The sequence below is a fragment of the Cryptomeria japonica genome, chromosome 4 (assembly GCF_030272615.1).
Source record: "Cryptomeria japonica chromosome 4, Sugi_1.0, whole genome shotgun sequence".
Taxonomy (NCBI): Eukaryota; Viridiplantae; Streptophyta; class Pinopsida; order Cupressales; family Cupressaceae; genus Cryptomeria; species Cryptomeria japonica.
Window position 1 is genome coordinate 75,322,214 of NC_081408.1, and position 17,175 is coordinate 75,339,388.

At 32.7% G+C, this 17,175-nt stretch overlaps 1 protein-coding gene across 1 annotated transcript; it reads right to left on the reverse strand.

The window, feature by feature from the left end:
- Positions 1-2,686: 2,686 nt before the first annotated feature.
- On the reverse strand, positions 2,687-4,437 carry LOC131034403 (cyanidin-3-O-glucoside 2-O-glucuronosyltransferase-like). Its single transcript, XM_059218837.1, has 2 exons — positions 3,457-4,437; positions 2,687-3,272 (listed from the first exon to the last, which is right to left on the reverse strand). The coding sequence occupies exons 1-2, from the start codon at positions 4,435-4,437 to the stop codon at positions 3,093-3,095; spliced, it is 1,161 nt and encodes a 386-aa protein (XP_059074820.1). The 3' UTR covers positions 2,687-3,092.
- Between the last annotated feature and the right edge of the window lie 12,738 nt (positions 4,438-17,175).

The following is a 17,175-nucleotide window of genomic DNA, read 5'->3' on the forward strand; positions in this document are numbered from 1 at the left end:
TCTTGCATGGAAGCAAAAAACTTGTTTTGTAGGGTATAGGGAGACAATGACATTGCTGGGAAAGATAGAAAGGCCAATTGATAATCACAATCACTAGTTGTGAGAGGAGATTGTTGCAATCAGAAATCCAGGAAATTAGTCCAACAATTGATTGCCAAAAATGGTATTTTGAGGAGACAGTCTTGCACCCATAATGCTACCAGATATAGAATTCACAAAAAATACATAGGAGGACATACTTATTGGGTTGACAAACTTGACTAGGAAATGCAAGCATAGTTATGCTAAATACATGTGCGTGAGTTTTGTGCTTGAAGATAAAGAGGAGAAAGCTGAAAGATGTGATGCCTTTCTTCATAGGGAGCTGGACATGTGAAGGAATCCTTATACCCCTGTCATTTGAGTAGCAGTTAGAATAGTCAAGATAGGTTTCCAATTTTGGATTGGAATTGTGAACTCCTGTAATGCCATGTGTGTTTCGAGATATATTTTAGTTTTACTTTGATAAAAATGGTTCTTTCCGAGAAACCATTGTCTTTACAAAGCTATTTTCTTTAATATATAGCAATAGGTAGAAGACAAAAGGGGAGTATTGACCCCCCTTATAATTTGATGCATAGGTGAGAATCAATCAACTATCACTTTTGTGCTTTGAAAAGTCACATTATGTTATCCTTTAAATAAAAAAATAATTTTATATATAGAAAATTAAGACTTTGTGCTTTTCAAAGTGATTCTAAGAATGTGAATTTTTTTAAACTTTGTATTAATACATATTCTTTTGGTTGTCATTTACTTTGATATTTGCAATCATTTCTTTGATTTCACCTACCTATTATGTTATGGATGTAAATGTTTACAAAACTTTGAGTCTTGATGCTTTTACATCATTTGAGAAGGATATTTGTTAGTCTCTTGTTTCCGTTTGTTATGTGTAATGAATGGGTGAACTTTGAATCACCTATCTCATGTTTATATCAATGTTTCTATGTTTACCTTTCCTTCTTTCTAGTTAAAAGCATAACCTATAAAAACCCCAATTATATCATAAGAGGGAGTTATACCTCTAAAATATAGAGGAAAATTACTAATTTAATTAGCAATTTCTCCAACTGTTTGTTGCATATTTGTCTCTAGCAAAAGGGCATAGAGAGTTATCGATTATCTTCTTAATGAAAACATTGTACACAAGAACAAGTCAATATAGTTGACGAGGATTCAATCCCTAAGCATGTGTCTTTTGAGGGAGAACTAGACTTTATGTAGAAGGAATGACAAATAGTTAGATGCCTAAATTTATTAGTAATAGTAATCAATATGGTGGTCCCTTGCTAAGTTTCTTTGTGTTTTTTTTTTTCAATTCTTCTTTATAGACTCAATGTGTTTTATTTTTTCTTGACTAATTTCACTCTTGGTGATATTAGCTCCATTTTCCTTAATGGAAAATTTGTCATAGATCTGGGCCCTTTCCTGTACTTATCTAATCCTAAAATCTCCATAATAATGCACATCAAACGAAAGTATATCACTAAATACAAGAATTGGATATAAATCATGAATTGAGAAAAAATAAATTATGCTTCACCTATAAGGAACTATTTTTCACTTGATCATACATTCATTGTATGATTCAAGAGCTAAATAACCTAAACCAAAAAGTGAAGAACAAGACCTAGAATTGGAGATTGGAGAAGAAGATAAAGAAAAGGATCATGATACTATTCTAGGAAGTAATTTTACAAATATTTTAGACTCGTACATAAAGATACAACCCATTTAGATTTTGAGGAATTTTGAAGGGATGAGGTGTCACTATACTCATTGAAATTGGTGCTACTCACAATTCTATAAGTGAGGGGGATTAGTGGTAATATTGGTTATCAAAATAGAATATATAAATGAATTTAATATTATTATCAGTAATAGCTTGTCTATTTAATGCACCAAAAAAAAATCCTAGTTGAATCTTACCCTAGTACAATGTAAATGATGAGTTCTATGTTGTCAACATTGGAGGAATAGATACACTATTGGAAAATCAATGATTGCAATCATTAATGGAAATCATGCAAAATATCTAAGCCATGGAATTAAATTTTCAACCCATATAAAAAGATGTAATACATTGAGGAAAGACAAATGAAATATAATGAAAATAAATTCTAGTCATGAAAATTTAGATTCGGTAGTGAAATTTCTAGTGTTAAAGATAAAATCTTCCAAAAGAAAAGGATTATACCACAAGGTGTAGAAAGTCCTAGACAAGAATTTTAAATTATTTTAGTAGCATCTTTATTAGAAGAATCCTTAACATAGGTTTTAGAAATGTAATTGAGTTAGTGAAATCCTCTAAGCTTTCTATCACCACCCATTACCACCATTTATAAGGATGTGTTAACTAACACCAGCTAAAGTATGTTTAGATTCAAGCATCAAACAATTTTAAAGAAAACTTTACTTGAATAAATTTACAAGTACATGATTATATTCAGCTAAACATACATATGGAAGGAAAAATCATGTTAATTCTATCTATAAACTATGAGCAATTGAAAAGAGTAATGTATTCTATATATGAAATCCATGGGATGAAATACATTGCAAAATACGGTAGCTTATGTAAGCCTTATTACAAATTTTCATGTATAAATACATGATTGCATACCAAACTATATAAACCGCTTACTAAACAGTAACACAATTCAATATATTAACTAAAGAAACTTAATTTATGTCTTACAATGTAAATAAACACAATCTAACATATACTAAGGTTTTTAAATCATAAGGACTTAAAAAGCCAGCATCGTTCACTCAATAATCTTCTCATCATTATGAGAATAGAAACAATGCCAAGCCTATCAACTTAGTTATTTATTAAAAGTTTGAAGTATGGAGACAAAGTTCTTCATGTCTCTTTCATTAACTTGAAAATTATTGCTAGTGAACATATCACTCATCTTTTTCGCATTAGATTTGATTTGTGCTCCTCCTTCTTCTATCATTATGGCTCTAATTGCTTCACTAATATCATCCTTAGTAAAAGATCCATCGTTTTGATTTCTTCTCACTTCTATTCCCACCTTAAGCTCTCATGCAAGCTTTGCATTTAACCCTTGCTCAAATTGCATTGGAAGAGTTATGAGGGGCAACCCAAACCTTAAGCCTTCTGTCATGGAATTCCATCCACAATGAGTTAAAAAGGCCCCTGTAGAAGCATGATTCAAAATGTTTAACTGTGGAGCCCACTTTGTCATCAGTAATCCCTTATCCTACAAAATCATTTAAAGAGTTAGAATTGGTTTTCAAATACAACACATTATTGTTAATTTTTTTTGAATAAAAATAAGTACTGTGTTTTGAATATAAAAAAATAGCTAAGATTCATCATATTGATCTATTTTATTGTCCTAAAGATTCCAAAAGGACCAAGTGAAGAGATGGCGCCTAGCATACCCCGATCTGATCTTGAAAACCTTGCACCAAGTCATTTCCGGCAGGCAGAAACCAGAGAAATGACACGTTGCTCTCTTGCAGACCCATTGCAATTGGAGTGAACTGTTCGTTGGTGAGATTGTACTCGCTACCAAAAGACAAGACCACCACCGAAGCAGCGGGCTGCTTGTCGAGCCACTGCAAGCAAATGTCATCAACGGGGAGTGGCGGGAGTTTACGCATGAGTATTCCAACAGGGTACACTGGCCGCTTCACCAGGCTTTGCAAATACTCGATGTACACTCCTTCCAACTCCAAACACGTATTGCACACCACTGCCCAACTCTCCCGCAAGCAAATGCTGGAACGCTCGGCAACGCTAAGGCCACCTGGATGCTTGCAATATAGCAGCTCCATGGCCTTCCGCGCATCGAACAACGTGAAATGAATATTGGATGAAGGGAAACCATTCGGCGATGCAGTCATATTCTCGGGGATTGGGTTTCCTGATGCCATAATTAGCTCCCCTTCAATATAGCAGAAACTGGTGACTCCCGGTGGGACGAATAATATGGGGGCAATGGGATTTGGCTGCTTGGCAGCCACACGAGGAACCCAATACTGCATCACATCGAAGATAACAAAATCTGGTGATAGCTTTTGCAACAGCGCTTCGAAGGGCTTCTCCAAAAGGTCCATTGCGACTGTGAGTAAAGGTAGTTTTACTTTCCCTTCTGGTCTCTTAACAAGTTCGGCGGAGCACTCTACGCCTGTTGGCAGCCCCTCCACGGAGGGCATCGGCAACTCGATCAGATCTATCCCCGGTGAATCCCACACTTGCGGTGTAATTCGTAACTTAATATTCATTGGAGTAGAGACAATGAAAACTTTAAGACCATGACTCGTCAGCCTTTTGCCAAGCTCAACGAAGGGCGTTATGTGACCGTGGGCAAGCCACGGAAACACCACCACACGAAGCTCTCTCTGCTTTTCTTCCACCATTGTTGATGCTAACAAACAACAAGCTCAAGTTTCAGCTAACAAAGAAGAAGCAGCTGAAGTTTCAGCTAATAAAGAAGCAGCTCAAGTTTCAGCTAACAAAGAACAAGTACACACTACTTTAAGCTTCCGATGCGTTTATATAGACGATTTTCCACGACTGCTAAACGTTTTGCACGCGACTGACCTAGGAATGATGTCTAGCTGCCCTTCCGAATAGGGTATAGCTGTCCTTCCAAAACGTTTCGAAAACACATCAGAGGTTTTGCTCTCGTATACAAACAAATTACAACCATTCATATAATGTAAGGGAACAATCATTATAGTGATGTACTGTCTACTTTTGGTCCCCACCATCAACTTTAAATTCTAACAAATTGAATCAATTTAAAGCAGTTTCTAAAAATGGGTAAAATCGTGTATATTATGTTGATGGTTAATTTTGATTTTGTGTTTTACATTTAAGTTTCTATAAATGGGTATAAATCGTAAATATTATGTTGATGGTTATTTTATCTTTGTATTTTACACTTTAGCTATATCAAGTTACCCTTAAATAAATGAAATTAAATGAGACTATTAGAATCCAAGTGGAAGGCCTTGACAAATAATACATCAAGCAAAATGAGTAAGCTTGGTTTAAGAATAAAAGACCATATAATTTGATATCTATTGAATAACAAGTTCTCAAAGAATGGATGTGCAAAAAGTAACATAACTAAGCCACCATGCAAGATGAGGTGTAAGAAACAAATATCTTTTGTGGGGTCTTATTGTGAAATTGTCTATCAAGATATCATTTATAATCCTTCCACTAGAACTTGAAAGCTCTAATCCAAATTTTGTGAACCATATGTGGAGGAATGGTGTCAATAAGTATCTAGTGCATATCTCATGATTCTAATGGAAGAGATATAATTTGAGATTTGGCTCAAGTCATGATAGAAAATTCTTACTGACTTTCGAAAATATTTTACAACAAATTGAATCCTCTTTTACAAAAATCCAAAGAATGAACCCAAACCTAGGGGGCTTTAGATAAAGGTTAGTTTGTGCATTAAAAAACTTATAACTATCAAATATATTACTCATTAATAGAAAAATCATTATAAAAAAATATTGTCAACTCCTAAAATCCAAGACTTGATGAACTCCCAACCCTTCTAGATGTGTTTTGTAATATGTAAATGGGTTCCTTCATAATGAGGAGAGTATAGATTCCAAGTGCTTTCCAAGTTAAATACCTTAATGACACTCGAGAAGAATATAATGCAATATGAAGATTTGATATATGTCATCACGTTAAAGCACTTAATAATCCATTGAACACAAAATGTTAAGCCTTGATTGTGGATTCAGAATAAACATAAACCACTAGAATCACGAGAGATACAAATATTTATTAACCACGTGATGAAAACATATGTTAGCATAAAAACAATCCTAAATAAAATCCATAATAATATTTGTAATTTTAAATTGAAATCCACAAAAAGACCGTAAATTCTAAATATAATTGCTTGGGATGTCTAAAAGGGAATGGGGATATCAAGAAACATGCATCTAATGTGCTTTTTTTTATCAATAAGAAATCAACAGAATGGTGTATGGCTACCCTTACAAATAGTTGAAGCTAGGAACTCTTAGTGGGATAAATAATAGGGGATGAATAATAACAAGAGTATAATTGTAAAAGATTGTTACACTTTCAACAATGTATATCTTGCCAACAAAATGGTTGTGATTTGACATTTATTAATTAAATAAACAATTAAAAAGGTTGTTCTTTTTTATATTTGAAATTAAATTAATAAATGTCAAAACATAGCCATTCTACGAGCTGAATAGCCATTTGAAAATTATTGTATTTTAATAAGCAACTTACCTAGTCCCTTCATGTTGCTTCCCTATAGGACTTTCAAATCAAACCTCATTCTCACAATCATACGGTTGCTTGTATGAAATTCAATGCATCAATGTTACAATTTGTCATTCATATGTGTCATTCACTACCTATCATCTGATGCATTTCTAAGGACGTAATAAAGTTTAAAGTTATTTGTACTAGTTCACATGGCATCCTTAGACATTTAATTGTACCGGTTCACATGGCTTTGTCAATTTTAGGTTCATCAACTTTAAATTCTAAAAAGGAATAGATCATTAAAAGATGGAAAAGTTGTGTTAATGCATTAAGTATAATATATTAAGAATTTTTATTTTATTTCATATTCATCTTCTTTTCATTATCTCCATATGCAACTCAATTACTTATAGCTATTGTTTGGCTTCTAGGTAGTAACAATGCACACTGTAAGATCCATTATGCCCACAAGGGTAAAAAATTGGTCATTTCAAAGTGTCACTTTGATACCTACTTAAAGATGTCCCAATAATCCTAGACTACAAACACCTCAAAAATTGTCAACACTTCTGCAAAAAACCCCCAATAGTCATGTGCTATGATTATGAATTAAGTTGCACAAATCCTCCAATTAAAGTCCAAATATTTTAACTACTAGGGGTAAAGTGGGTGGCTATTCATACATGTGAAATTTATTATTGAGCATTTAGTTATCATGTTTTTTGTTTCTATGAAGTTATCAATTGCAGGATTGAGTGATAAAGGAGTGAATGTGAATTGGAACACAGGTGGTAATTGGTGCTCTTCCCCTATTCTATCAAAAAAACTATTATGAGTCAAACCTTTCACTCTCCTTATCGTAATACTTGTCATGAGCTAACCTCAAAACTCAACATTCTCCACTCTAGTTCCCCATTACCCACATTAATGGATTTCGAAGACACTTATAGATTATGTTGCTCTAGATTATAATATTGCATTAATGTAATAGTTTTTGCCAAGCTCAACGAAGGGCATTATGTGACCGTAGGCAAGCTACAAAAACACCACCACACTAAGTGCCAGTCTGAATGGATTTCAAAGATACTTATAGATTATGTTGCTCTAGATTTTAATATTGCACTGATGTAATAGTTTTTTCTAAGCTCAACGAAGGGCATTATGTGACCATGGGCAAGCCACGGAAACACCACAGTAGGTGCCAATATTAATGGATTTCCAAGACACTTATAGATTATGTTTCTCTAGATTATAATATTGCATCGATGTAATAGTTTTTGCTATGCTCAACGAAGGGCGTTATGTGACTGTGGGCAAGCCAGGGAAATACCACCACATTAGTTGCCAATCTTAATAGATTTCAAAGACACTTATAGATTATGTTATATTGCATCGATGTAATAGTTTTTGCCAGCTATCACATAATGATATTTTTTGATTTCAATGGAAGCCTTAAAAAAGAACCTAGCAAGAATAATAGAATACTTGTAAGGATATAGGGGAGGCATACAAAGTACAGGGGATGCCAAGAAATATGCGTCCGATGTGTTTTCATTGACAAGAAACCAGAGGAAGGATGTCTGGCTGCCTTTCCAAATAGCTGAATTGGGTCACTCTCGGTGGGACGATCATTTTGATATGGTAGATATGTGGTAGATGCGTGAATGATAATGTGTGATGAGATAATATGCGAGGAATAATAATAAGTCTACATTTATAGAAAACTGCTAAACTCCTTGCACTTTCATAAAAGACTGCCTAACTTTTGCTTTCATAATGTACTTATCTAGTCACTTCATTATTGTTTGTCGAGTGCGTCCCTGCAGGACCTTCAAATTTAACCTCATTCTCGCAGACCTACGGTTGCTTCTACGAAAGTTCAAAGAATTGGTATTTGAAGGTTTCAATTTCTCATTCATGTGTCATTCATGCATATCGTCCCAGGCATTTTCATGCGGACTTAGTAAAGCTGTAACTTAATTGTACTACTTCACATGGCGTTCTTAGACGCTTGATTGATGATTATACTAGTTCACATGGTTTTATTAATTCACGCTCCTCGTTTTCAACTTTAAATTCAATTTGAATTAAAGAAAATCATGATCCATCAAGTAGTAGTCAGGTTGCATTGAGTACAATATATTAAGACATTGTTTTGTTTTCACATCTATTTTCATTACTTTCAAAATTCCACAATTTAACTATTCTATTACATAGAAAAAAAATGGACTCAAACCTTTGGCTCTCATTACTTTGTATTCGTCATGCAGTAACCTCGAACCTCAACATTTTCCATTAGAGTTCCTCACTAGACATCGACATTCAAACTTCCCTCCTCTTCCATTCCCTAGTGGTATGATATCATTGCCATGATTGATCTCAAAGCTTGACATGAAGCATCTATAACCCTTAACTTCAAAATTCTTAAAAATCACGTTTTTTCACATCAACTCCGACCTCTTGCATTGATGGTTTGGAAATCCATTAATGCAACTGATAAGCCGTTACAACTATGAAAAGTCTAATAAACATCCATAAATCTTTTTATCTTTCGAAAGGGTGTGCAGTTAATGATAAAAATAATGACATAGTTGATGCCCTAATTTATTGTTGTAACTAGGGTTTCGTGAGCCATTGTTTGTGTGTCATCATTAGGTGAAAATCTTAAAAGGATTTTAAAGACTCATATAGATCATATTACTATAGATCATGAGATGAAATTGATGTAATGTGATTTTGCAAATCTATCACATGCTTTTCCTTGTTTCTTGTACCGTTTTAATATAATTTCTAGTGGTTTTTATGTGATATCTTTCGTGAATTTTGATTCATCAATAATTATGTGTAGGGATGATTGATTAAACATGTTGTCACCATTTTCATCATGTCAACACTTTCTTATGTTATTTGAGTACCAAAATAATGGACCTATATACTACTAGGGAGTTTAGCATTCAAGGGTTGCTTACACAACCAACTCAGGCTCTTATTTTATTGTAGGTCTCTGTATGATTTCAACATTAAATGTTGTAGTAATAAATGGAAAACTAAGCTATGAAATAGCATAAGAATGTCTAATATTGAACATATATTATGTAATCAATGTCTCAATAATTATTTAAAATGATTCAAGGAAGTAGTCTAATCATAGTCAGATATTTTCCTTTGCAAAATTCATTGGCATGAATAAAGTTAAGTTTTGGTGTATGTTTGTAAAGACTAAATATATTACATATGTTTGTAATAACCAAAATATTAATTCTTATGGGTTGTTTTAGTTTTGATAATGGATTATTAAGCATGCTTATCAAAAGATAATATTTAGTTTCTAATTGCAAACGTAGTTCCATTAATGCTATGTCCAATTCTCATTTTCCTCTTTGTTATTATAAATTTGATGTCCAATGAATTGGCAATAGATCTTTATTGGTTTCAGGCAAAAATTTAAATCTAATAATGTTTCCATTTTTGTTCACTATATGTTTAAATTATGATTAATGTGTTGTTTAGGATTCACTATTATATAATATAAAAATATTTTAAATGAACCAAAATTTAATATCATCAAGAAACTTGAATATGCATGCTTGCACCTTGTCATTGTGTAAAAGATGATAAATTAAATGATCTTATTGGAATAGAACTATTGGTATCTGTAGGTACAAGTATAAGTTGCATGGTCAACTATATATATGCCCATTGTAGTCAATTACACTTAAACTAGTGATAAAAAGTGGGGTCAAATGTATAGGTAAAGGTATAGCTACTATTTCCTCTACTCTAATCAGGTGGGAGATAAGCTCACAAACCTGCCTCACAACTTTGCTCCAATATCATGTTTGGTTTTTCTAAATTTAGAACAATGATATTATAAATTAATACTATTAATTTATTACTATTTTATTTCATCTCCATTCAACACATATTACACATTTACCAAGGAGTTTAGTCTTCTACATTATAGGAACCACTCTTCAATAATATGATTTTTTTTAATAACTCATATATTTACAATTTTTTGTATATGTACTAATAATATACATTACCTTATTGGGATATTGTAATATTAATAAATCTTAAAAACAAAAAATCAAGTGAACATTAACTCTTAATACACCCTCCTAGCTTTAAGTGGAGTCTAAAGAGCAAGAGAGTTTACCCACTCCTAAAGTTAGAATTTAACCATCCCATGTCTATTGATAGACTTGATTTTCCATTCTCCATGAAAAAAATCAAGCCTTGAAGATAGAAAAAATATCCAAGATTTATGAGTGTTATTTTGGGACCTAATAGTTGCAAACTAATTCCAAAAAAATCTTGGTTAATAGTATATATGAAAAATTTAATATTTTTACAATTGATCATGGATGTTTTGTTTGGTTTCAATTCAATGATATTTAATTTAAATAAAAATACATGATTTAAAAATGTTGGAGCTATTTAGATAAAAAAAATATCTCAATTATTGAATCATATTAATAAGAGTTTCCAAAAAGACATAGGTAAAAAAATGTAATATTTGGTTACAAAGATAGCCACCCAAGATCTGAAGGTCTAGTGGAAAGCACAATAGAATGAGAAGATCAATATGACAAGAACAAACTGTATTTCTATTAATAATGTAAATATAATGTGTGAGATACTCATGGTTACATAGGCCAAGATGAGGCGTATGATACATTAATATTATGACAAGTGTCTTAATCTTATGATATGAGCCATAAAGTGATAACTTATCAACAAAAAATGGAGAAGTTATAACTATCCACTTAAAGTGGGAAGAATCATATGTCATCCCTACGTAAACTTAAGTAACGTGTGATTATGACATAGGTGATGAAATCATTAGGTATAACACCTTATTCACACCAATAATAACTAACAATGGTGTAAATTTCATTACAAATAATTTATCCACAAATTGTTAGCGAATGGTAGGTCCATTCAAAGGAAAAGAAATTGTTTGGTCTTTAGAGAGTTTACTATCTTGTTATCATTTACGATACTATCTCCAATTTTGAAATCATTGGGTCCTATTATTTGTTAAATAAAATACAAAATTGAAATCTTAAAGTGTTACTAAAAGTTTTCTTTTAAAAGAGTGTAGTTCTAGACTTTGACATAGTAGGAGACACACTATAGTCTTGCTTCATTATCTTACAAATAGTTTAATAAATGTTCTTTAAACAAATATAGATTTGTATTACATAAAAATGACTTACTTGGTGATCATGATATTATGAGAGAAAACATGTTTTGTTTGTGAAAAACTCAGAACAAATTCAATGGTTAGATAACATATCTAGGTGTTGTATTGAACTTTTTTTTTCATAAAATATTAAAGAAAATTGACTTTTTGTGATAAAATAATCAACCCAATGAAAAAGAAATCATTTGTGACATAATATTTAGAATATTTTCCTATAAATTCATAGAGTTTAATAGTTCTTTATGATTTGTAAATATGTAGTCGGATCTAAATGCTCAAATTTTTGAAACATTAGCATTTATTTAATGAACCTTTGACACAATTCTACAAGGGTCTATATTAGTATTCTCCAAATATTTTTATATTGAAATATTATAGGAACAAAATAGATACACTTGTTAACAACAATTCAAAATCATCAGATCTCCTTACTTGTGAACAAACCAACTATAAATACAAAAACTATAATTGACCATTTATAGATATGTATTGATGTAGGAATTGTGTTGCTAATTGTTCTTGATGAACATTAGACATATCATAGATGCAATATCTATAAATTTTCAATTTTAAATAATACTAGTCATTGGTTATTGGTTTCAAGTTACTTATGATTGATTTTTCTAATCCATGATTGTTAGCTCAATCAACACACATATACCAGATATTTCACATATTCCTAAGTGGATTCATTTATTCAAAATGATATTTTTTATTCTATATGATAGAGTTTGAACAAATATTAAGGATGATATTAGCAAAAAATTGAAACATATTATACCTTCAATCCTCTTGCTTATAGAGATTTCTCCCTTTTTTATACCTTGAAATATGATATATATTTTTTGCTCACTTCTCACCCACAACCTATCACCCTCTATTTTTTCTCTCCTAATAAATGTCAAACTGTGAATTTTTCTCAGGGTTGTCCTCGCATGTTTTGAAAGTGTAAATCCCATTGCACAAAATATCTCAACTTCTACTAGTACTAAATTTTAATTAGAACTCTTCATTGAGCCCTTTTTCTTTTTTTGAAATTTTAATGCTCAAAGTGTTATACACCCTTGAAATTTGATTTATCCAATTGTTGCAAATTTTGGGGCCTCATTCCATTGTTTCAAGCTTCACTTTATTTTATTTCTACAAGAGTTTAGGGTAAGTGCACAAAGATGATGGTAAAAAAGGGAGGTATAAGTGAACACTTTTTTTTCTGAAATCAGGTGAACCTGAACTTGGAGGAAAACTTTGAAAGTCATCCACTTAAGATATGAAGTTATTCAAAGAACAGATATCGTAGTACTCTGAATCTAGTTTCCAAACTACTTAACTTTTTCAAAATTGGATAAGATTAAGGGGGTCAAATCCTTCACCCACAAAAAACAATCCCTGATTTGTTTTGAAAAACATAACATAGTGTTTGACGTGCACATCAAAAAAGTCATAGTTAGATTTAGTATTTGACAAATCCTTTGGCATAAAAGTGAGCACTAGAAGTTGTGTATTTTTGTAATTTTTTGTTGAGTATTTTTTTTAAATGATTTTTCCAATCAAGCACATCCTGAAAATTGGGTACCTGTTCATGCACGAAGCATAACTTGCACTAAAAAATTGACTATAAAATTTTTTATTTATTTTTAATTATAAAGAATCAAGTGCACTACAATAATATATAATTTTTTAAAAATTTGGATAAGTATATCAAAAGTTATTAAAAAAATGGTACACGTATGTCTGTGAGAAATATGAACACACTGATATAAGAAATTCAATAATAATATGTTATTGTTGTTTAAATTTAAAAAAGGTTATATGGTTAGAAAGCTCAGAAGATGGATGAAAATATGGTGGCAATTTTAGAAATATCTACTTGATGAAGTGTAACCCTGATGCTGACAAAGTCGAGAAACCAAGTTGATAAAATAAAACACGTCAAAAAGGAGGAAAATGGAGGGAACTCAAATTTCCAACCCGTATCTTTGTCATCTAGACCTATTTCCAAGCCTAAAGAGTCAAAAGCGGGTACGGGGTACCTATGGTATAAGAAGCGTGTACGTGTTGTCTTTACTATAAGCAACGTGTAATAAAGCTAAAATAGTCCACACACATTTCTTTTGTTTAAAATTTGGGAGTTTGTATAATATATATAATATAATATTCTATATATAATATGTGTATATACATATAATATATAATATATATGTATATAATAATATATAATTTATTTTAAATAATATATTTAATAATATATAATATATAATATATTAAGTATATACATACACACATATGTTTGTATGTATGTGTATTGTCTCCCTCTCTCCCCCTCTCAAGCGAGTACATGGTGCCTCTCTCTCTCTCTCTCTCTCTCTCTCCCTTCCTCCATACCCCATCCCTCTCTCTCTTCTTCTCTCCCTTCCCACTCTTTCTCTCTCCCTACCCCCTTTATCTCCCTTACTTTATATTCTTGTATTTAAATTAGGTCTGCCATGCAGTGGTCACTATTTGGATGAAAAATAGACCATAATCCCAAGGTCCACAATTTGAGCTCAAGAGGCTATGCTTTCTTTGATAGACAACATTTGACTCAGTGTACAAAACCCATTGTGCATCATCCCTCCACCACACTCCTCCTATGGTGGGCTTTGGGCAATCTTTGGTAATGCACATTTTTTCTTCCTAATTTTCTTCCCTTCAATTCTTAGAATACGAAATAGTTTCCAAACTCATGGTCTGGGTAGTAATTTATAGCCATACCAAGGAAATCAATTCCATTGCATTTAAATATCTTATTAGCTTATGTAGTAAGATTGATTTGACAAAATACAATTTAATTGATCTCTCTCTCTCTCTCTCTCTCTCTCTCTCTCTCTCTCTCTCTCTCTCTCTCTCTCTCTCTCTCTCTCTCTCTCTCTCTCGCTTCCCCCTATCTTGCTCCCTCTTCCTCACCCTCCCTCCCTTTTACTTGATATTTTTTTTTGTACAAATACCACATACAAGGTACTAAGCCTATTAGTTCGCTACCCTGCCATAATATTTTTAAGGCCTAGGAGCGTGTATGTGGTATTTATGAGTTCTAAGTGCATACAGGGTGCCAAAAATATACCGTTGGGCTTGCAAACATTTTAGGGACTAACAACATGTACATAGTTAGTAATAGACCACATACACAGTACTTAGACATAGTTTTAGTTTCCCAAGAGCCTCAATGACCTCAAAAGAATTTTTTGAGGTCATTGAAGGCCCCATTACAACTCTGTCTGCACTTTTGTCACTATTTTATACATAGAAGTAAGTAAAAAATTTTTTTGCATGATTTCAAATGATTGAATTGTTGTTCTTATTAGTTTTGTGAATATTATTGTGATTGTTTAATATTTCTAATTCAAAAAATTACTTTTGTCTATATTTATATATGTAATATGATTCTATTGAGGACAACCGATATCAACCATGGGAAAGAACAAGCGAGGAACAATGGAAAAATGAGAGGGTGAAAATGAAAGACAAAGGTAGCATGTGAGGAAATTACATGACATAAGAAAAATGGGACAAGAAGGTATGTCATCCTCAACATCTCAATTCGATTTACCAAATGAACATAATGCACCTATTGCAATTGAAGAGACAATTGATTTACCATATGAACCTAATGCAATTGAAGAAGAGACATCATTGAATAATCAATTAAATGATGAACATGCACCTCCACACAATGTACCAATGTTAACACCTCCTAGAATCATTCGTAGGAAACCAAATTATCTAATTGACATTGATGAGAATGTATTGAAGCCAATGCCCAATAAAATGAATGAGAGAACTTATAGGAGAATGGTTAAAAGAATATGGAAAAACTATTTTGAAAAATTAAATCAAACATGAAGATGTCAATTAATTGTTCAAATGATTAAAAATTTGAATTTTATAGAGACAATGAAAATTCTAGGCCTAAGTGATGGGGTTCACCTAGCCTGCTCAACACTCCACCTAGTTGGTGTTGCTCAATTCCACCAACTCACCAGGCCTAGTTGCACTCTAGACCTCCAAGTCCTTCTACATCTCTTCTATGGATTTATTCTTTATCTTACTAAGGTGTTTTCTTCAGGTGCTCTTGTTAGGATCCCTATCAATTTACTGTGCTTCTTAGATGATCAATTCTGGCCTCTTGGCCTCAACTTGTCAAAGCAACCTCCAATTGTTGTGAGATGTTGTAGAGGTGTAGTGAGGTCTTCTAACATGTTTTTTGTGCATATGTACTCCATTAATGGGTTGCAACTTTTAGGTTTCTTACTGATTTCACAATCTTGCCTGGAAAAGGCCTACAAGGAATTAGGCCTAATTAGGCCTCCAAGATTGGTTTTCTAGGGCTTGAAGGAAAATGACTCAAATAACCCCCAAACAATTTTATCTTTTCCTCAATGATACACCCATTTCTAAATGATTTCTAAGTTATTAGGCCCTGGTCTGACCGTAAAAGGTGTGGACCCCAAAATGAGGGTTTGAAGGGTTTTTAAGGCCTTTAACTAGCAGTGAGTAACCAAGTTGGGGTTTTTCTATCAAATGGATTTTTAAAGGCTCCTCCTTGTGCATAAAAGTCTTCCCCAACCCCATGGACCCCTCCAAACTCATAAATGGTGATCTTACACTCACCCCTGCACTCTTCACCAATTTTTCACCACTTTTTCACCTCTTTTTCTCTAGCCGGGTTTCTCCTGGACTCGCCTAGAATGAGATGACAGTCATATCCAAACACTTCTCCAAAACTTGAACCTACATATTTACAATGTATAAGAGGTTTCCAACCATGTCCCAACTAGTCATGATGGCAGCATGTGTGGGACTCATGGGGCAACCATATTTACAAGAAAATTGCTTTTTACAAGCCAAAACTGGCTACTTGTGAAACAAAACACCAAAACAGTAGTAAATTCTATGTAAAAATATTTAAAGTGAAATTAATACTCTAAAAAACACTACCAAACTTCAATCCATCATTTGATTCATGGATTCAATCCATTAAACCTTCAAGAAATGCAAAATTTGACCAGAAAATAATGTAAAGTGCAGTCCAAAATCTTGTGTTTCAATTATTGCTTCAAAAAACTAAGTACACCAACCTTGGTAAATGTGAAAGAGGGAGTTTATATATCCTTCCCCCATGTCAAGTCCTTCCATGGCACTGGGAAAGCCCTAGCTTCAATGCTAACTAAATTTTGGATAAAAGTTGTCATGACAACTTTTTGTAAGTTTGTGATTTTTCCCCTTTTGATCTCTCCAACTTAAGAGACCTATGTCCAGTCAACACATGTTACATTTCAAACATTCCTAAGACCTATTTGACACCCACTAAGGCTTTTGACAACATTTGACACTTTTGACCAACCAAAAGGCCAAAAACCTTCTCAAACACACTATTTACACAAAAAAGAAAACCTACGTAAAATGAACTCCACCTAGGCCCACATTGAAAAAATAATCACTCTTGGACCCTCCTAGAGTCCTTATTTACTAATGACTTGGCTAGGGTCATTACAAGCCAAAATTTGAAAAAAAAAGCAAAGTAGGACCTAGGTGCTCCTGCACCATTCTCCCTAACAAAAAGAGATCATGTCACCCCTTGAGGAATCAGTGTTGGATCAATTCCAAGCTTCTAAAACTCAAAATCCATCAC